We start from the raw sequence: 22,413 nt of genomic DNA, 5'->3' as shown, positions 1-22,413 counted from the left end.
TAATTTTCATCAAAATTATGAATATAAATGATATTTATAAAATTTTAGATCAAATAAACAAATAAAAATATTATTAAAACTAAAAAAAAATTAAAAAAAAAAAAAAAAATTAGGCGGCCGCCTAGGCGGCTAGGCGGTCATTTAGGCGGCTAGGCGATCATTTAGGCGGTCTAGACGGAAAAAATCGGATATCCGATTTTTTAAACCGATTTGGCATAAATCGGAGCGGAAAAGTGACGCGTAGCGCCTAGGCGGAAAAAATCGGATATCCGAGTTTCATTATCCAATAAAATTAATACTGACATAAATAGGGGAACATATATATATAATTACAAATAAATAGTAAAATTAGAAAACAAAATCAGGAAGATATGCCCTCTGACCTAAACGTGTAAGTAACAGGCAGCATGGCCCATATCTTTACTTAAAATAGTTTAGATAAGAAAAAGCTGTCAAGTCTTCTTAACTATTATTTTGAGAGTCAAAGGCTCAAAGTCCTCTTAATTTCTATAGTAAAATGATTATATCAGTTTTGCAATAATTTATAGACCGTGTTTTCCTTGCGGATTCATCTAATATTAATTGGCATCTACACTCCTCTCTGTATATATACATTGTTTTCTGGATTTTCTTAGATCAGAGAACATAACTAAGAAGTCAAATGAAAATGGGTGTGTTGACGTTTAGTGTGCGTTTGATGTTTCTAATTCTATGTATCTTCATCAATGGTTCTTTCTCGAAGCTTGAAAGGTTGGGGCATCCGGTGACGAAATCTGATGGCTCTTTGGACATTCTTGTCTTTGGAGATTGGGGTCGGAAAGGAGGTTTTAATCAATCACTCGTTGCTCACCAGGTAATAACTATTTATTTTTTACCAGGTAATAACTAATATAGCTTATTGATCATATATAACGCACTCAAGACTTATATTTCTGTAAAGTGACAAAAACGAATTTAATGTCGGAATGTGTAAAGCATATACATAGGTGTTGAAGGCAGCAATACAATTTTCTTTTTTGAAGGAAAAAACAAAATTAGTTATGTGGTTAAAGTTTTTTTTTTTTTTTTTTTTGTAAAACAATGTGGTTAAAGTTTTGGACTTTGATTTGTCATATATAAACTTACTCACGTACTACCAAATTTAGATCTACGATCCAAACACAATAGATGTTTGGCTTGTAGAATAGAAATGCACTTTTTGGATCATAAATATTTATTTGTGTATACATTCAAGTGATTGGGTTTGATTTTTAGTGGAAATGTGTACTTAATTTGATCTTTTTATTTTTCATATAATTTTGAAAGTTTTTTTTTTTTTTTGTAAATTTCTTATAATTTTGAAAGTTGATATACCATTTTTTGTCAAAGTTGTTCTGTCGGGTTTACGAAACGCGTAATTATAGAAGAAGCAACATTAGATTATTCACTATGATATATATGCGGATGTTGCGTCCACATCTTCCTAATAGGAAGTCATTCATTCTACGCAATATATAGATATTGACTTGATTATCGTAATTGAAGAGCCGATACGGCTCATTACAAAGCATATTCTCCAAAGGGGTCTATTTGATATTGGAGATTTCTTTTAAACTTTAATGTTATTGAATTTTAATTTTGAGATCTATGAATAATAAAAATATTTTAAATAATGGAAAAATTATTGTGATTGTAAGATTTTTAGTGGAATTTCTGGACTAAAAATATAAATATGAAATTTCATTTTTAGATGGAGTGTTTTAACTAAAAATAAAAATAATAATTCACGCAAAATCATAAAAAAATTGTTAACTTGTAGAAGTTTATAGGATTTTAGAAAAAAATATAATCTGAAACTCGAATTTGAGACATCTATTCTTAGGGCAGAAAGCTTTACAAGTAGAATTACCAACTTCGGATACCACCAAAACATATTAGTAATTGATTTTCAAATATATTACAAAATTATAAATTTAATAACACTGAATTCTATAAAATATTTTAACTTTTATTTTAATAGTTTTGTTATTTTAATACAAACTACTCCAAATCCTAAATTAAATACATCCTTAAATGTTGAAAGTGAGAAGTTGACATTTTATTCAATCATTCTATCGTTCTTTTTTTTATTAATGATTATTTGATACTATAAGACTATACATAAATAAGACTTGGCTTACAAAAGAATATATTAAGTTCTAGCTTAAACGACACTTTGTTTGGCAATACAGTAAAGGTCTTTTCAATAATAGATTTGTCTTATTAATCAAATAAATAAATTGCACACCACATGTAACTAATTTCTGAAAGTATTTGACATGGTCAAATGTACCATGCTACGATATTTTTGGGACAAATTAAGCATTTATTTATATATATTTTTTAAAAGTGAAAATTTTGACAATTTGGCAGATGGGAATTGTTGGAGAGCAACTAGACATAGATTTTGTGATATCAGTTGGAGATAATTTTTATGACGATGGTTTAAAAGGAGACACTGATCCTTCTTTTGAAGCTTCTTTCTCTCATATCTACACTCATCCTAGTCTCCAAAAACAGTGGTATTCTGGTAATTTGACTTACTCAAGATTAAATTCATTACATGTTTAACCAATACATAATTACTAGGTAATAATCTGCGCCTTGCGCGGAATGTGCATATTAGTTTTGTTATTTTTTTAATAAGGAGACATTAAATCTGTTTAATATGGATATCGATTCGGTTTTAGGTGATTTTTTGTTTGTTTTTAATCTCCTAAAATATAGCTATAATTCTAAATCAATATTTATTTTGGTTTGTTCGGTTCAAATTGTTGATGTTTTTAGTTTTTCCGGTGATAACGAAAAAGTATTATTATTTTTTTTGGTTTCAGGTTATATGAATTTTAGATAATTTTGATGTCGAACCAATGATTTCATAATATAGTTTCTAAACATAACATATAATAATTAAAGAAAAGATAAATAAAATAATTAAGATAAATCATTTCACTACAATTTGGTCGATAGTGAAAGAAACAAAAAGAATATTCCAATTTCCGAAAGAATTAGATACTTCAGTTATGGTGAATATTTAATTATATCGGTATTGATGTCAATGTCCACATGTATGTGTATGTAAAGTATATAAAAGTGGTTGGTAAATATATGAAGATACTGTTAATCAATATTAAATAACATTTTTATTCAGAATAACACATGAAAGATAGAAATTTTAAAATAAAAGTAGTTAAAAAAATAAGCCTAGACATTAGTGAATTTTCTTTCATATAAAGAAAATAATTATACCCGTAAATAGATGGTGGGAATAGATCGAGTATCCGGGTATTTAGAGGTATTAGTATCGACTCTATTCGTAGCCACCCAGATATTCGGTGTCTCGGATATCTGAATTTTTATAGAATTTTCACGGATATCCGATTTGATCCGTAAATAAAATAAAATTTTAAAAAATAAATGAAAAATCTAAAAATCATATAAAAATGATAATATTTCATTAAAAATAAATTATTATTTAACTTTTTTAAATTCGAATACCTAATATAATAAGTTTAATACATAAAAATATTGTAAAAATCATATAAACTATATTATATATAACTTATATATATAATTATTTAAATATATTTATATAAATGCATATAATGGATCGAATCGATATACATTCCTAAAATATTAGTATTTTTTATTTGCTTTGCTTTTTAACAGATATTGCATTTTAGTATTTGATTTGCTTCGTAGTGTTACGGATATCCAGATTTTTCGGTTCGAATAACGAATCGAATCAAAAATTTACGAATATTTTTCTCAGGCTATCCGTAAATAATAAAAATAATATATGTATAATTGGATTCTCAATTCGTTATCCGTTTTGATTCGAATCGAAAAATTTAGATATTGTGAGTTTTATTAGAACATTACATATGATTTTTATATTTAAAAACAAAACGTAAATTACATAGTGTGAACACAATTATGTAGAGTTTGATTTAAAAGCTCTCTACACTGTTCATTCTCAAATCGCTGTGAAACTGCCATATATCTATTATAGTGTGAACGCATTTATTACAATGCTTCTCTTTTAGTATATAAGGTTCTCCTTTAGTATATAAGTGATGTTTTTTTTAATGATTTAACCCTTTTGCCAGTGAAAAAACATTCTTAAACGCGTGTGGTTAAAACTCAATTTGCAGTTTTGGGGAACCATGACTACCGAGGAAATGTTTCAGCACAACTAAGTCAAGTTCTCACCCAAAAAGATTGGAGATGGTTTTGTCGCAGATCTTTTGTCTTATGCTCAGGTTCAATACTTATTCTATTTCTTTTAGGAAGTTGGATTTGACACAAATGATTTATTAATTATAACAGATTCATACTAAAAGTTTGGATTTTTAATGTACTACTGCATAATAAATCCAAGATTGATATATACTTTTTGTTTTGGTCTAAGGTTGATATATACTTTAGTTACTACAGATTTGTGATAAGTGTTTTGGTGATTTAGGAATGGTGGAGTTTTTCTTCGTGGACACAAATCCATTTGTAAGAAAATACTTCACAGATCCAGAAGATCACACTTACGATTGGAGCAACGTCTTACCCAGAAAGAAATATATCTCCAACCTCTTACGTGTAAGACAATTTGTTCAGAACGAATAATAATCAGAAATCTCGTTTTTGTTTTGAAATTTTCTAGTTATTCTAATTTCTATTATTGAGATATTAGGATTTAGATTTAGAGATTAAGAAGTCGCGCGCCACATGGAAATTTTTCGTGGGACATCATGGGATCAAAACAGCAGGTCAACATGGTGTGACCCAAGAGCTAGTAGATCAACTTCTTCCAATTCTAGAGGTAAATATTTTTCTTGTTTACTTCCAATTCTCTAGAAATAGTTTGCAATAATCATTTTTCTGGTAATTACTATTATTTTATTTTTTGTACGAAATTTTTACTAGTAAGTTTGTCGTAACGTTATGTATTTGCTTTTGAAGGAGAATAAAGTGGACTTGTACATAAACGGACATGATCATTGTTTGCAACACATTGGTTCTGAAGGGTAAAATTCTACTTAATCTTCATTTATTAATTCTAATTATACCAGTTATTTTGATAGTGAACGTGAGTTTATATGAACTTGTTGAGTTTAAATGTTTATTTTTTTAAAAAAATATTTTTTTGGAATTGTGAAGTGAAATTCAATTTCTGACAAGCGGAGGAGGATCAAAGGCATGGAGAGGAGATATTCAGCCATGGGATCCAAAAGAACTCAAACTTTATTACGACGGACAAGGTTTCATGTCTCTTCACATCACTCACTCTGAAGTTAAGTTCGTTTTCTATGACATTTCCGGAAATGTTCTTCACCAATCCACATTGTCCAAAAAATCCAAGACTTTTGGTCTCTTTTAAAGATTATTCCTCTAAAAAGAGAGAGTTATAAACATATGATAATTTGAGGGTGTTTATTTATAAACTATGCATTCATTTCGATTGTTGTGTGGAATATGTGAGGCGGCATGGATATCACTGGTTTCTTTCTGCATCAATATATTATAGCTCTACGTAACTATATACAGCTCCAGTGTGTGAACATATATGTTTTTTAGTTAACAAGTTGGAAATTACGCTCATGATTTACATGCCATCAAGGAAGGAGTGTTGGGGTATGGTAGGCGATTTTAATGAGATTCTTCACAATGGAGAAAAGCTGGAAGCGAGGCGTCATTCTATGATTTTGCCGAAATGTTGAAGATATGTGATATGCTGGAAGTTGTTGGCTCAGGTGATGGATTTACTTGGGCAGGGAAACGTTATCAAAAGGATATCCAGTGCAAGCTAGATCGATGCTTTGGAAACAAGGAGTGGAAAAGAATGTTTCATCAAGCGTCACAAGTATTTATGGAGAGGTTGGGTTCAGATCATCGACCTGTCTTGGTTAATCTGCTGAGTGAGAATGAAAGACGGAGAGGGAGCTTTCGTTTCGATAAACGTATGGTTGGGATGTGTCGTGTAGCTGAGACAATCAAAGAGGCGTGGCAGAAGCCAAACCCAGGATCACAAATGTCCTTGATGGAGAAAATTGGTGTAGTGAGGCGATCCTTGAGTAAGTGGAAGAGAGAAACGGATCAGAACTCTAATGTTCATATGCAGAAGTTGAGGAATGAGTTGGAGCTGGAAACTTCTTCAACGGCTCCAAACTATGAGCGTATATGTATTAAAATAGAGATCTGTAAGGCGTTTAAAGAGGAGGAAGAGTTTTGGAAACAACAAAGTCGTGACAAATGGCTGGTCGTAGGTGATAATAATACTGGTTTTTTTCATGCTTCGGTAAAAGCTACTAGACAAAGAAATCAGATCACCAAGCTTGTCGATGATGAAGGTCGTGAGTTCTCTACTATTGGTTTGATGGGCAAGGTGGCTACTGATTATTTTGAAAAGCTGTTTAAGTCGTCAGAAGGTGAAAGTCTGAATGGTTATTTCGATGGATTTGAAGCAAGAGTGACAGACGCCATGAACCAACGGCTGATAAGGGAGGTCACTAATGCTGAAATTCGTGATGCCGTTTTTGCTATAAAGTCGTCAAGCTCACCTGGATGTGATGGGATGAGCAGTTTGTTTTTCCAAGAATATTGGGATGTTGTGGGAGAAGACGTAATAAGAGAGGTTAAAGGCTTCTTTCAGACTGGCTCCTTCCCGGAAGATAGGAATTTAACGCAAATCTGCTTGATTCCGAAGGTTGTGAACCCAACCTTGATGGTGGACCTGAGACCCATTAGCCTGTGTACGGTCATGTACAAGATCATCTCGAAGATTTTGGTTACCCGTCTGAAGCCGCTGCTGGAGTACATTGTGTCACCTAACCAGTCTGCTTTTGTCCCAGAAAGACTGATCTCTGACAATATAATTATCGCACATGAAATGGTCCATAGTTTGAGAACTCATGAGTTAATTTCAAAGGAACAGATAGCAATAAAGACAGATATGTCAAAAGCTTATGATCGCATTGAATGGAGATATCTGGAAGAGCTTTTACAAGCTATGGGTTTTCACCCTGTGTTTTGTGCTTGGATCATGGTATGCGTTAGAACAGTATAATATTATGTTCTCATAAATGGCGAAGCTCAAGGGAGGATTGTTCCGGAAAGAGGCTTGAGACAGGGTGATCCTTTGTCACCTTTTCTCTTTGACCTCTTCACCGAAGGTCTGTCGCACCATCTGAATGAAGCTGAACGTAGAGGAGAAATCAGTGGGATTCGGTTCTCAGACTCCGGACCGTCGATCCATCATCTTTTCTTTGCTGATGACTCTCTTATCTTACTTAAAGCTGATGAAGAACAGTGTGCGGAGCTTGGTAAGATTTTGAAGAGGTATGAGGATGCTTCAGGACAAGTGATAAATCTTAACAAGTCTGCGGTTACTTTTGGAAAAAATATTGGTGAAGATCGCAAAGCTAAGATAAAGGAGATCACATGCATCTTTCAAGAGGGGGGCACTGGGAAATATTTAGGTTTGCCCGAATGTTTTAGTGGATCTAAAGTGGAAATGTTAAACTACATTAAAGAGAAGATGACTTCCCGCTTTCGAGGCTGGTATGAGAAGCTACTGTCTGCGGGAGGCAAGGAAGTGCTCCTCAAATCAGTAGCCATGGCTGTGCCTGTATTTGCTACGTCTGTGTTTAAATTACCAAAGACTACTTGCCAAAATCTCACTAGTGCCATGGCGAGCTTCTGGTGGAGTGCTCAGGAAGGAAAAAAGAAAATTCATTGGGTTTCCTGGGAAAAATTGTGTTTGGATAAGGAGAACGGTGGTATGGGTTTCCGAGATATAGAGAAATTTAACCAGGCCTTGCTGGCAAAGCAAGGATGGCGCATATTGATGACTCCTTATGTGCGCATGTGTTGAGAAGTCGTTACTTTCCATAGGGCGAGTTCCTATCAGCTAGCTTGGGGGCACGTCCCTCTTATGCGTGGAGGAGCATACTCTGTGGGAGAGCTCTACTTGAGAAGGGACTACGAAGAAGTGTGGGATCAGGAGAACTAATCAGTGTGTGGCTTGATAAGTGGCTTTTTGAGTCGACGCCATATGCACCGCTAAGGAAACCTGTTCTGTTTGATTTGGACCTGCGTGTGTGTGATCTCATCTATCCGCAAACAAGGACGTGGGATAGAGTTAAGCTGGAGGAAAATTTCTTCCCCAAAGATATTGAAAACATCTTGAAGATCAAGCCAGCAGTTAATAATGAGGACTCATATGAGTGGGTTCATACTCGATGTGGTGGTTTCTCCAAGATGTCGGGTTACTGGTTAGCGGGTGTTCTTGATCAGTCGCCTGTGCGCCAGGAAACAATGGCGAGACCATCTATCAATGTGCTCCGAAATCAAGTGTGGAAGGTTTAAACATCGCCGAAGATTAAGATATTCTTATGGAGGGCTTTGTCAAATGCATTGTCTGTTAATGATGAATTGTGTGCAAGAGGAATGAAGGTTGATATCAGGTGTCAGAGATGTGGCTTTGAGGGTGAATCCATTAATCATATGTTGTTTGTGTGCCCGGGAGCAAGGCTGATATGGGCATCAGTGGGTTATCCTTTTCCACCGAGGGGCTTTGAGAACAGAGGCCTACAGGAAAATTTTGATTTATCTTATGAATCTATCAAAGCACAGAGATGTACCGGAGGATGTCGCCCGTATTTTCCCATGGGTTTTGTGGATTATTTGGAAGAACAGAAATTCCTTTCTTTTCGAAGGAAAGGTTTTTGATACTGAGGACACTGTTGCAAAAATTCAGGAAGATGCACGACAGTGGTTTGAAGTTCATAAGCCTTTGTTGGATAATCAGGAAAGTCGAAAGAGAATAATCAAGGGTAGTTGTAACCGGCGAGCCCCAGCTGGAGATTATCTTAAGTGTAATGTGGGTGTTTCTTGGTCAAGAGGAAAGGCTATGGCGGGGACAGCGTGGACTGCGAGGAATAATCTAGGAGAGGTGTGTTGCACAGTAGGAGGGCTTTCTCTGGCTTTTTGTCTTTAGCGGAAGTAAGGCACCTTACTTTGATTTGGGCCATTGAGAGCATGGCATCTCACAGGGTGAATAAAGTAATTTTTGAAACTGAAGATGTAGAATTGGTGGGTGCGGTGAAAAGACCGAGGGTGTGGCCATCTTATCGTGCGTATGCTATGGAGATAAAACCTTCGCTGAGTAATATACCTGAGTGGGAATTGGAGGTGGTATCAAGGAAATCGAATATGAGCACCTTTTTGATCGCAAGAAGTGTCACCATGTATATGAGGTTGGAGTCTTATGTTGCAAGGGGAGAGGTTGCTTGGCTGAGGGGTTTGTTTGCAGAAGAACGACTAACATGCTAAAGGTATCGATATGAGAGAAGGGGATCATGTTGAATTGGTGATGTCAATGAGTTTGTGGTAGGAAGACGTGAATGAGTCTCAGGCTCTGTTCATTTTGGCTGTTTGCTTATTTTGGATTGTACTCATGAGACTTTGGTTCTTGTTTTTTGATCAAATATACGTACTTTCAGAGAAAAAAAAAATTTACATGCCATCAATGATTGTGTGGTTGAATCAAAACCACACTTAAGGCCAGATTAAAGAAAGAAATATATTGAACTCTCAAACTAGAAAGGGAGTTCGCCCTAAAATATTTATCTCTCATGTCTGACTCCCAAAGCTACCGCATCAAAAGCTTCTTCCAACTAATCTTCCTAGGCTCTGACATTTTACCCGATACCCAAAACTGAATCCGAACCCGATCCAAAAAACTTGAACTCGAACCTGATTCGATCTATAAAAATATCCAAACATGTACTAAGTTAGAGGAGATTGGATACTCGATACCAATCGGGTAACACCTGATACGTGAATGGATATCCAAAATATCTGAAAATATATATAGTAATCCTAAATCTCTAATAGTTTAGACTCATTCGTTTTTTCTTCATAATTCAAACTAAACCAAACTCCATCTCCGCTGTAGACTTAATGGTCACGTCTTTAATTTCTTCACACCTTTTGATTTTACTAGATGATACACTCTTTTAAGGTTGCTTTGGTGAAGTATTGGTCTTCATCTATGAGTATTTGATGTTCTCTCTTTCGTACACATTATTATGTGATTCAGATTTTTTATTTTGATTCATGAGCTATATTTATCCTTATCTTGTTTTTTAAAAAGTAATTTTAAATAACCGAACCCGACCCGAAATATCTAAACCTAAACTGTAAATACCCGAAATCAGTCCGAAGCATAAAAATGCCCGAACGGAGTCCATACCTCTATATCGAAATACTTGAAAATCTGAAATACCTGATCCGAACCTGAACGGGTATCTGAATGCCCACTCCTAACTCTTCCTCTGGTCAACGTCACTTCTTATGGTGTTTCCCAGTAACCTTTGCGCCAGGATTTGAGTCGATCCTTTCTCCGCCCTACGGTTGTGAATATAGAGTCGGCAGAATCTCATATCTCTTCACAACATTTCATACTCTGTGTCACTCTCGCTTTGACTCACCTATATCTTGCCATTCGGCTAAGCCTCTCGTCGATCCTCATAGCATCCTCTCCACCTCTAACTGATAGCTTGTTTTATTTTTCACCACCAGATCTTGCCGTCTTGCGCCACTCCTCTCCATCATAATAATCTTGAAGTTCTATAAAACATTAAAAATCAATTTGTTAAAAAAACATTATAAACAAAAAAAGTAAATAATAATAAATATTTGTAAAATTTTATTTATTTTATAATTGAGAAATTAAAATTTCAATTATTAATAAATACAATTTTTTATGTGTTATAAAATGTCTTATGTTAATAAAGGGAAAATAGTATGAATAAGTGAGTGGTAATTGGACCATCCCAAACCCAAATTGTAGCAAATTCAGTTTTGAAATCAAATAATAAGGAAATAGGCTTTATTTTTTTGCTGTAAATTTATTTTCAAAGCACTAAATAGAAACTGTAAAACAAAAACTAATTCTGAGAGCTGACATATTGTCTTTTCCGACTTTTGGCTCTAAATTTATTCTTTAAAGGTAAAGCAGGATTGTTTTAGAAAAATAATTTAGAAAGAAAAATAGCTGTCCAAAGAATCTACAACCCGTCCTAATCAACCCTTTAATTAATCACAAAACTAAAAATTGTGAGAGTTCAAAAATAAAATCTGGAGACTTTGAGTTAAATCTACTACCAAGTTAACAAATCATGACCAGCAGTGTATAACTGTATATTAACAGAACCTTATTTCATGTATATATTTACACGAGGAATTAACATACTAAAAACATAGTTCGTGTGTCCAAAACTACCATAAAAATGAACTACAAGTTTAAGGTAATTTTAGTATGTCTTTGGCATGATCAAATTGATATAAAGAAAAAAAAGTGGACATAGTTCTAGCTATTATTGAACACTTTAAAAAGGAACAAGAAGTTTAAGGACAATCCATTATCCACAGAACACCACAAAGCAACTACATCCTCGCGGTTTAACTGGAACTATTGATGTGTATACTGATGCGGCATGGAGATCTACTGATAAGGTTGCAGGTTGCGGCTTGCACTACACAGACCCAGACACTTGTTCACGTCATCAGGGAACATCATCAGAAGCCTTTGTGGTTTCAACACTTATGGCCGAAGCCATCGCAGTCCGGGAAGCTCTCCTGCAGGCTAGGACACTCCATCTCTCTAAAATCTGCATCAAGTCAGATAATCAAGTGCTTATCAATGCACTAATCTCGAAGAATCATCCAGTCGAGCTCTACGGGATCAACTTGGACATCGAGACATTATACTCTGCTTTTTCTTTAGTTATGTTTGTTTTCATCCCTAGGAGCTTGAACTCCACAGCTGTTGGCGAAATCAGCTTTGTATCACTCAAACTCTGCTTTGCCTTTTTAAAGCTCTTCTTCTTATTAATATAATGGTCGTTCAAAAAAAAAGAGGACAATGCATTATCATTCCACGAAACCAGGGTTCTAACTCATAGTTGAATCCAGAGTAATCCCGATTTAATTCTGAGTATTCTAGGTCTGTAGAATATTGAGCAGCTAGGATTCTGAGAACGAATACAAACCTTAGAAAATGAATAAGATTTTAGGTTTAGAAACGAAACCATTGAATGCAAACACTATATCAGTCTAAAGAGGATAGCCGAAGAAAACTTACCTCTTTGTGAGGAATTAATCGATTAAGAATTTTCTTTTTTTGGTCATAGATCTAATCTTTTAACTGTTTAAGCTAAGCAATGTGTTAACATAATATATAACATTAACACTTAACCATTAATACCAATGTTTTCTTTTTCGAATAATAAATTAAACGGCCGTTCCAACCCACATCGACTTGATCCGACTCGAAAAGGCCAAATTGAAATAGGTATTTTCGGGATAAGAAGAGCTTTGGACGCATGCAGAGGGTTTCCAGATAGACCATAGCTGGCAAAAGAAAAAAAAAACATCACCATCTGTAAAACAACACAATGAGAATAATCTAAGCTAATTTTCCACAAGTCTTATTTATCTCTTTAGATGGTCTTGGTCCCTAAAATGCGAAACTCGACAATGAAAATGAGCTAAATTTGGCCCGGGCATTTTATCCGGATCCAAGGATCCGACCCGAAACCGACGCGAAAAATCTCGGCTCGGGTAGGAACCAAATCGATCTTTTTACCTTATTGGGTTTTGTTGTGGAGGATCCGCGAGTCTTGGACCTGACCCGACCCGAAGCCGAAATCCGATGGGTACCCAAAACTTCTTGTATATATTATTGTATATATTAGGTGTATATGAGTGTTTTAATATATTTTTTGTATCCTGGATATTTTTTTATGTTTCGAATATGGGCTTTCGGATATGGTTTTGGATTTTGGGTAAATTTAAATATTTTCAAAAATATAATTCGGATAATCATGTAAAATTTCAGGTATTTCTCATGTCTTCGGATCAAATTTTAGGTAAAGTTTGAATGTTTTTAGGAATTTAAAAATTTTCTGTTTTTTTGTGTGTTTGAGGTATTTTTTGGATCGGACCCGACAGGACCGGACATGATCAGAACCAAACCCAACCCATAACCGAACCAAACCTAAACTGACAAATTCTAATTACTGTATTGGGTCTAAATATATAAAACTTGAAGGACTCAGATCCGACCCAAACCCGATCCGAGTACCCAGGCGTAGATAAGCTCAAAAACATTTGTACATATATACTTTAGACACGACCTAATGGTTTATATAAATTGTCAATGAATGTATATATACATATGTGCATGAACATGGCCACGCACAATTAAATCGAATAGCATTCGTTGGACCTAGGGATGTTGTGTAGGGCTGAGGTATTAAGGGTTGGCCCAGCCCATAGATAAAAACTAAAAACTCTAACCCTAATTAATTGTTCTAAAGCATTTCGGGCCAATTTAGGGTCGGGCTGAAATAAGTATGGGTTTAAATCGGGTTAGGCCCTATTAGATTAATAAAAAATAAATTCATGTTTTATGTTGAAACGACGTTGTTTTGTGATATCTTCTTCTCCAATTCAGCAGATACGACGATCTCTTCTTCCTCGAAATCGTCGACGATCTCTTCTTCCTCAAACTTAGACGTCTCTCTCTGCCAGTCTCTCTCTCTCGCTTGTCTCTATCTCCGCTTCTCTCTCTCTCTCCGCCTGTCTCTTTCCGCCTATGCCTTTCCGCCTCTCTCTCCGCCAACCTCTCCGCCTCTGTCTCTCGAACTAGAGCAAACCCAGGTTAGCCCTTACAATCAATCTGGGTTTGGTTTAGATTTCGAACTAGAGGAAAGTTATGTTCTGGGTTTTTGAAGAATTACTTGCTTGTGTTTGAAATTCATAGATTTATCTTAGATTGCTTCTTATAGTGTTTGAGTCACTGGTATATATATCGTGTGAGAATGTTTCATAGTGTTTAAGCATTTTCTCTGTTTCAGCTTGACTCTAGAATCTGACTTGTGATTGTGGGAAAGAATTTTTTTATTATTCCCAGATAGCTAAGGTTTTTGTTATGCGGTTTCTTGGTTCTTGTCTTTGTCTTCAGTAATACTTTCAGCTTGTGAACTAATCTTGTCTTGTTTTTGTACTGAGCTTCAGCTACTGATACTATGGATCTCCCATCACTTGAAACACTTGCTGTTATGGATGCTGAAAACAAGTACATAGAGGTGCAGTCGGAAGGTGAAGAAGAATCTCATGAGCAAACACTAAGTGTCACTCGGCCATTTAAACCGGTACGTAAAAGACGTAGGGCTAAGTGTTGGGTAGATTTTACTCATCTAGGACTAGAGGATGATGGAAAAGTAAGAGCTAGATGTAATCATTGTGGTTTTAAGTTCGTAGTAGAGAAAAACCATGGAACATCTATACTAAACCGCCATTCAACCAGATGCCCTGCTAAGCCTAGGCCTGATGCTCCTAAATATGATCACAAAGCGGATAGAGAGAAGATGTCTGAGATAATTATATATCATGACTTACTTTTTAAGTACATTGAATACGAAAAAGTAAGGGAAAGAGATAGATTTCTTAACCCTGATGTTCAGCATATCTGTAGACAAACTGCAGCAGCAGATGTCTACAAGAGATATGAGATAGAAAAAGCTAAGTTGATAGAGGTTTTTGTGAAACACAAGGGTCGAGTGTGTTTTACAGCAGATTTGTGGACAGCCCGAAGTGTTGTGATGGGATATATATGTATTACTGCGCATTTCATTGATGAGAATTGGAGGTTGAATAATAAAATTCTAGCATTTTGTAATCTGAAACCTCCTTATAGTGGTGAAGAGATAGCTAAGGCAGTTTATGATTGCTTAAAGGGGTGGGGACTGGAGAAGAAAGTATTTACTATCACACTGGATAATGCTAAAGCTAATGATAGTATGCTAAATATTCTAAAGCATCGGCTTCTGAGTAGCAATGGGAGTAGCAATGGGCTGTTGTGTAATGGAAAGTTCTTGAACGTTAGATGCTCGGCACATATCTTAAATCTGATTGTGAAAGCAGGATTAGAATTAGCCACTAGTCTAATAGAGAACATAAGAGAGAGTGTAAAGTTTGTAAAAGCATCTGAGTCAAGGAAAGACTCTTTTGCTATCTGCGTTGAGAGTGCTGGGATCACAAGTGGTGCGGGTTTGTCTTTAGATGTCTCTACCAGGTGGAATTCGACATATGAAATGTTGGCGAGAGCTTTAAAATTCAGAGAGGCATTTGCGATTCTGAATTTGTATGAAAGAGGTTACAAATGGTTGCCTTCAGAAGAAGAGTGGGAACGTGGAGTCAAAATATGTGACTTGCTGAAGCCTTTTAATACCATCAGCACTTACTTTTCAGGAGTAAAATATCCAACCGCAAATGTCTACTTCATTCAGGTGTGGAAAATTGAGATGATGTTGAAGAAGTATGCTGATTGTAAAGATGATGGTGATGTGAGAACAATGGCTAGGGCGATGCAAAAGAAGTTTGCGAAGTATTGGAATCAATATAGTGTGATTCTAGCTATGGGGGCTGCTCTAGATCCGAGGTTGAAACTGGATATACTTCGATCAGCTTATCAAAAGATTGATCCAAGGACTTCTGAGGAAAAGGTTCAAGTTGTTAGGGACAATCTGATTTCGCTTTATGAAGAATATCAAAAATCAGCAAATCCTTCAAAGTTTTCTGCAACATTAACTCCACATGAGCTTCTCACAGAGTCACCACTTGAAGATGATATGGATGATGTAAGTTCTTCAAATTTTTCTTATTAGTTCTCATTCAAAACAACAGCAAGCAATTTACTGGTTTGTGTCTTTGTATATAACAGGATCTCTTTGAGCTTGAAAATAGCCTCAAATCTAGTTCAAGAAATGCTAAGTCAAATCTGGAAACCTATTTGGATGTTGAACCAAGAATAGAGATGAAGACTTTTGAAGACATGGAAGTTTTAAATTTTTGGAAAGAAAATCAGCATCGATATGGCGATCTTGCTTCAATGGCATCTGATTTACTGAGCATACCCATCACCACTGTTGCAGCTGAGTCAGCTTTCAGTGTTGGAGGAAGAGTCTTGAGTCCTTTCAGAAATCGAATTCTTCCCAAAAATGTGCAAGCACTAATTGCCACTCGAAATTGGTTAAGAGGATTTGAAGAGTTTGAAGGGAAAAATTTCATTATTAACTTACAGATTTTTTATGTTCTTTATCTAACTTATATTCATTAACTACAGGAGATATTGAAGATTACTTCAATGATGAAGATGATGAATCTGCAAAAAGTAGCTCAGAAGTTAGAGACTCTAGCACATGAAGGTAAATCTTTCCAGCAAAACCCATTGTTGATTATGTTATGTTTGCTATCTGTTAATGTGTCCTGTTCTTGAGTGTCATGTCATGGTCTTGAGCTAAAGTTACATGAGAGCATGCGCTTAGTTCTGTTGTGTCCTTAATTCTGTTGTACTTAATGCAGATGAGTAAAGGTTCTGTTTTTTCTGAGTTTGCTATATGTGTTGTGCTGTACTTTATGCAGATGAGTTTGCTATTTGTGTTGTCTGTGTTCTTATCAGCTCATTGTTTGTATTCTTATGACCTTGAAGCAAGATGAAGATGTGGGGTTGTCATTCTGTGACAAGGAAGTAATAGAGTCAACATCAAATTGAAAAGAAAGAAGTCATATGCGTTGGAAGAGCCCAAGAGCAGAAGGAACCTTTATCAAAATAGAACTTTTTTACAATTTTTATAATATCTTAGACGTGATTTATTTCAAAGTATGTGTCGTGGTTTGTTATTTATATAAGACTCAAACCTTTGATTTAATGTTATTTGATTTAACTTTTTATATGATAACCACTATGGAAAATATTTTACATAAAAAAAATATAAAGGGCTTAAAGGGTTAATAAGGATTGAGCCCTATTTTACATAGTTTAATGGGTTTTGAAAGGGTTAGGGTTCACTCAAGGTTGAGCTTAAACTAAACAGGGTTGGGTTGGGCTGGACAACCCTATACAACATCCCTAGTTGGACCCATTGAATGAAGCAAGTAAAAGAGAGACAAAACTTTCGTCTATAAAGTACCCAAATTGAATTAAAATAAATCGAATATCTGTCCATATACGAAGAAAATGACAAGAAAATACAACCCGAATATTCGTCAAACGGAATATATTCACAAAAACAGGAAATAAAACTTTATAATAAATTTGTTCAAAAAACTCCAAGTCTCTCAAATAAATCATTTTTATTTCAAAAATCGTTCCGGTGGCCGGCGTGCATCTCGCCGTCGGTCGCCATCTCTGTTTCTATTTTGTTTTTTGTTACCTTTGTATCATATAATCGATCTTTAGATCGAAATAAACTTCCGGTTAGCGGATTACCCTTTCGTAAGGCGACTTTTGTTTTACCGACCTGTTCGGGTTTCATATCATCCCTTTCACTGATCTTCATTTCAATTCCGATGGCTATTGATCTGATATCTTTTTTCATCGTTTCAACTTTATCTCTTCCTAAAAGAATCAGTCTTCACATGATATATCAGCCGTGTTCTATGTCGTCGAAGTGAAGCATCTTGGACTGGAAGAAGAGTGAGTTTGATGGATTTATTAAGTCTCTATGAAGAAGATTCAGCAGAGTTGGCGTTTGACAACGGTCCAACAAAGAGTCTCCTTTCATCCCGACTTGAACTTCCTATGTGTTTAATTAACGGTGAATCAAGGTCCCTCTGATCAGTTTGTCTCGGCTTGAGTGAAAGGCGTCTTCCAAGTGAGTACAAGCTTTAGTTGACTTGAAGTCTTGCGGAGGTTCTGATGGAGAGCTACGCCGGCGAGCTACTCCTATTCGGTGGTGGAGCCAAGGTTGGTGGAATCAACAGGTGTCTAACATGCGTCCTACTATCCAGCCACGTAATGCCAACATATGGGGATCTGCTTACACGTGTTCGTTAGATTGTATGCTCTATTTTCAGATTGTTCACGTGTTGACTTTAAGTCTAATTAAATATTGTACTCATGTTTAGCCAAAAGGCTTAATGGAAAGTATGTTGACAAAAAAAAAAAAATCATTTTTATTTCATATACAAGCAATCATATCGACTCTGTTCCATCCATATGGCTTCTCTTGCTCCGGTGCTTTCCGCTGCGGTGGCGCCTCGGAATCCCACCGAACGTGACTGGATCATAAACCCTAAGCCGATGAGCCTCTGCTGGATTCACAACGCAGTCTGGCAAAGAAACCTTGTACCTGGTCCGATCATAGCAATACGAGTAAGTCATGTGTTTACGCCTAAAAACCTCCATTTTAGCCCTCTCTGACGGGCTAATCTCCTGGGCCGCACGGATATACTCGATTGCCCGTTCTTCGCACTTGGGAAACTGCTCGATCGGGTCCACAGCGCAGCCATGCAGGACTAGGTCAGAGAACCGTGCGATGTAAGGGCCATATTTGTAGTTTACACCGTACTTGCCACCGTTAGTTGCCCATTTAGAACCATCCCATATTGTTGTGTAGAGAGACATTGGCTTCGACGGGAAGTCACCGCCCATTGATGATGTTCGCTTCACCTCTCTGATTGGAACATTGTCTACGTAGAATCTGCATAACCACAAATAAATAAGCTGAAATGGTTAGTTATCCAAAAAGATAAAAACATAACATAAAAAGAAAACATTTCTGGCGTTAATATTCCAGCTTTTGATGAACTAAGTAAAGCTTCTCAACTTGGATTGGACCCCTTAAGAAAAACACTACTCTGTATGGGGTCTTTGTTGATGCCAAGGATCGAAAGCTGTAAACCATTTTGGGGGGGCTCACAAGCTTGAAATTGACAAGAACAGAACAGTCCAAAAGCAAATGATGTCCAAGCATCACAAAACTTTCCACTAGAAGAAATTTGAGCATAAAAACAAAAACAAAAAAAGATCCCTCAATATATTAAACCCCACTTGAGTTTCCTTAAATAGAAGAGGAAATTATTGAACACCAAAGGAAATTAAATCTAATGGGGTCAAGTACCTAACCTCCTTTCAAGATTCTTAGGTTTTCTTGTTATTTATTTAAGACAATGAAACAAACGAGACAGAGAACAACTAGGAGATAAATGATTTTTTATAGTTTCTCCATTTAACTTACATGATGTGAGAATCAGACCAGAGGATACTGTATTGATGATAATCTTCGGTTGGATCAAACCAGAGATTACATCTCTCTTCTCTTCCCAAATGAGTGCTTCCATTACCATAAATATTTGTCTGAATCCTCCATTCTCTTCCTCTAATGTTACCAAGAAACTCAAAATCAATCTCATCATGATTCTTCTCATACGTATCTCCATTAGACATCTGAAAATATCAAATCGCACAAGAAAAAAGAAGAATTTATAAAGTTTACTAAGACGATAATCCCCAAAATCAATAGTAAAATTAATCATATTATGAGAAACAAGATCGTTATAATTGTTTTTACTTACGTAAAAAGCAACAACTACTCCAGCTGAATAGTCAGAAGGTAGTTTGATTGAAGCACTGAAGAATCCATGTAAATAAAGATCATTTGAGACAAACCCAGAACCTGCCAAAAACAAAACCAAATTAAACTATCACTAAACCGAGAAGCAAGACACGAGAAAACAGAGGAGCATTAAAGACTGTACCGGTCCTTTCATCGAGCGTTAACCGGACAGATTTGCCGTCTTTATGAACAAACAAATTCTTAGCACCGAAAAGTTGCGTGTAACTCTCTTCAAACGATGTGATTGGAAGATTCTGCAGTGTATAACCAGAAACTAAACCGGAGAACAGAGACATGAACACTAAGAAACGACTCAAAGTTTCCATTTTAAGTGTCTAACGCTTCGTGTGTGTGTCTGTTGTGTGTGAACTGTAAACCTTTTAGGGTGAAGTAGAGAGGAAGAGATAAGAGCTTGCGTAGGAAAGCTATGGAGATGGTTTACAGAGAGAGGAGACGAAGGCTAGTGAGAGAAAAATAAATGAGGTTTCCATCTGGCTTTGGGTGGGTTTATATTTTTGAATTTAAGATTTTTCAAAATATTTTTCTTTCCATATTCCTTTTATTTTGTATTTATTGTACGCGGTGACAAAGATCTTTTCGACTACGTGATAAATTACCTAGGGGTTATTGGAAGATGAATTTGGATAGAATTTATGAATTTTGAGAATTGATAGATTTTAAAAAGTTATGTGGAATGTAAAAAAATTAAATAGTCATTTTAAAAGATTTTACAAAAAACATTAAAAAAAGGAAAATGACCAGAAATTTCATTAAAAAGTTAAAGACTATTTTACCCTTTGCTATATAGATGTATAAATAATAAAATTTTTTTTAAAAAAGTTGTTTTTATATAATTTCAAATTACGTTTTCAAATTCAAACATTTTTATAATTTTTCTTATTTAAAAAAAAAAGAAAATTCAAATTTTCTTTTCGAAATTCAAAAATGGTTTCTGAAAATATTTAAAAAATATTTTAAAACTATTAAGATTTGTAAATGTAATTATTAATATTTATATTAAAAAATATAATATTTTTAAAAATAATTATATATTCAAAAATGTAAAAGTATATAAATGTAAGAATTATAATTTTGAACATATAATTTGGATTTAAGGTGCAATATATATTTGGCAAGAATAATTATTTTGTTTTCTAGTTTTTTATCACAATGATTTTGAAAATTACATAGATACATATGATATTTTGAAAATTGAGTCTTATAAGTAAAAATGAATATAATTCATCTTCCATTAACACTAGATTTAGTTAGAATTATATAATCAATAATAGCTTAACTTTTTGAATAATAAAGGATTTGAATGGATTTTAAAAATTCTTAAACCAATAACAATGGATTCTATTAAGATTTTTGAAATCCAAAAACCAATAACAATGAATTCTTAAAATTTTCAAAATTCATGAGAATTCACTTACCAATGATCCCCCTAAATTAAATGATTGCAATATTTTTTTCCTTTTGGACATAATTGGATAATATTGCTAAATTTATCCGATTCAGCTTTATTATTAAATTTAAACTAAAATAAGATATTTAAGGACGTAAATAAATCATATTTTGTTGTTTAGTATATCTAATTTCTCTTTTTGATTTTGTAATACTGGTATATCTAATTTATTTAAGTGAAAATTTACTTTTATAGAGATTTATCATTTATTTATTTAATCATACCGCTAGACGAAGATTTACACATTAATCAACAAAATGACATTTTAGTTTCGAAGCAGCAATAATGATCCTGCCGTGTCATTAATTGATAACCTTAGAATAGTGGAATGTGGATACAGCCGATAAGAGAAATTTAAATCCGGTACTTGTCGTAATGATGCTTTAATTGCTTATTTTTGTGCACATTCACTTTATTTTTACCTTCAATGAAAATATACTTTTCGGAACTACGCCAAGCGCTAGTCGGGCGGTAATTCCGGACCTAACGAGTTACCAAAAAATCGGAGAGTACTTGAAGATTACGCGAGACCTAATTTTAAATACAAATTAATATATTTATAATATATTTAGCTAATTTTAAACATGATAATACAAGTTCTTAGACATAATTATATAATTATATATATAATTTTAAACAGTATCTTTTTGATTTGTAAATGGTGGGTTTGGTACGAAATTTTTTTTCTAAATATAGTATGTATGTGTTTGTTTTCGGTTTGATACCTAATTATAACTATTTAGTAATGAATAATTACACAAAATCTGTCAATAATGAGTAAAAAATAATCAACCGTGTTTTAACTTACACGGACGAAAAAAAAAACTTAGGCGTTCAACGTGGGATTAGGTAGGAATTAAACGGTCAACGCAGAAATTAGGCGGTCTTACGCAGATCAACGTCTGCACCGATTTGGATATAATCGTCGCGGTTAAGCTCCGAACAGCGTCTAGGCGCCGTGTTATCAAATTTTAAGAAAAGGTGAATCTTTAGGGTTTAAAAATTATTTTTAGATTCACGGGGGTCAAAAATAAAAGGTCTATCATTGAATCTTTAGTTTTAAATTAATTGATATTCCATAAAGCGCATAACGGAGTAGATAATAACATAATTAGCCGCCCCAATACACCGTCCCTGGATGATCATCGCATTCCCCAAACTTGTTCCTCTCCGTTATGTAAATTCACGGATTTGCCATTATTTGTGAAGCACCATTTAGTTGGTATTTTCGCACACATGTGGCACTGAGAGGGACAATAAGACATTTGAAAACTGCAACGGTAAACTATAAAAAATCGCGGCAACCATAAAATGAAAATCGTGGGGTCTTAAAGATTGACACATGGTAAGAAACGTGTGGAGCGGGAAGGTTAAAATTCGCAATAGCGCCGCGGCTGGCGGAACCACCTTGTTATGAGGAGGGTCAACCGACCCATGTGATTTTTGACAAATTTTGTTTTTATG

At 34.9% G+C, this 22,413-nt stretch overlaps 3 protein-coding genes across 3 annotated transcripts; 2 read left to right on the top strand and 1 right to left on the bottom strand.

Annotated features, from left to right (window-relative positions):
* Nucleotides 1-443: 443 nt before the first annotated feature.
* On the top strand, nucleotides 444-5,488 carry LOC111214146 (purple acid phosphatase 7-like). Its single transcript, XM_022716439.2, has 7 exons — nucleotides 444-853; nucleotides 2,392-2,548; nucleotides 4,173-4,280; nucleotides 4,484-4,611; nucleotides 4,706-4,834; nucleotides 4,975-5,039; nucleotides 5,173-5,488. The coding sequence occupies exons 1-7, from the start codon at nucleotides 662-664 to the stop codon at nucleotides 5,390-5,392; spliced, it is 999 nt and encodes a 332-aa protein (XP_022572160.1). The 5' UTR covers nucleotides 444-661; the 3' UTR covers nucleotides 5,393-5,488.
* A 7,755-nt stretch (nucleotides 5,489-13,243) lies between these two features.
* LOC125581980 (zinc finger BED domain-containing protein RICESLEEPER 2-like) lies at nucleotides 13,244-16,815 on the top strand. Its single transcript, XM_048748314.1, has 3 exons — nucleotides 13,244-13,740; nucleotides 14,098-16,289; nucleotides 16,574-16,815. Exon 2 carries the CDS (start codon nucleotides 14,109-14,111, stop codon nucleotides 15,747-15,749), a length of 1,641 nt encoding a protein of 546 aa, XP_048604271.1. The 5' UTR covers nucleotides 13,244-13,740; nucleotides 14,098-14,108; the 3' UTR covers nucleotides 15,750-16,289; nucleotides 16,574-16,815.
* A 1,135-nt stretch (nucleotides 16,816-17,950) lies between these two features.
* LOC106348789 (probable xyloglucan endotransglucosylase/hydrolase protein 27) lies at nucleotides 17,951-19,980 on the bottom strand. The gene is made up of 4 exons (XM_013788598.3): nucleotides 19,624-19,980; nucleotides 19,441-19,541; nucleotides 19,104-19,312; nucleotides 17,951-18,566 (listed from the first exon to the last, which is right to left on the bottom strand). The coding sequence occupies exons 1-4, from the start codon at nucleotides 19,805-19,807 to the stop codon at nucleotides 18,059-18,061; spliced, it is 1,002 nt and encodes a 333-aa protein (XP_013644052.1). The 5' UTR covers nucleotides 19,808-19,980; the 3' UTR covers nucleotides 17,951-18,058.
* Nucleotides 19,981-22,413: the final 2,433 nt, after the last annotated feature.

This window comes from Brassica napus, chromosome C2 (assembly GCF_020379485.1).
Source record: "Brassica napus cultivar Da-Ae chromosome C2, Da-Ae, whole genome shotgun sequence".
NCBI lineage: Eukaryota > Viridiplantae > Streptophyta > Magnoliopsida > Brassicales > Brassicaceae > Brassica > Brassica napus.
The sequence above is the reverse complement of the archived record's forward strand: the minus strand, read 5'-3'. Positions and strand labels throughout refer to the sequence as shown.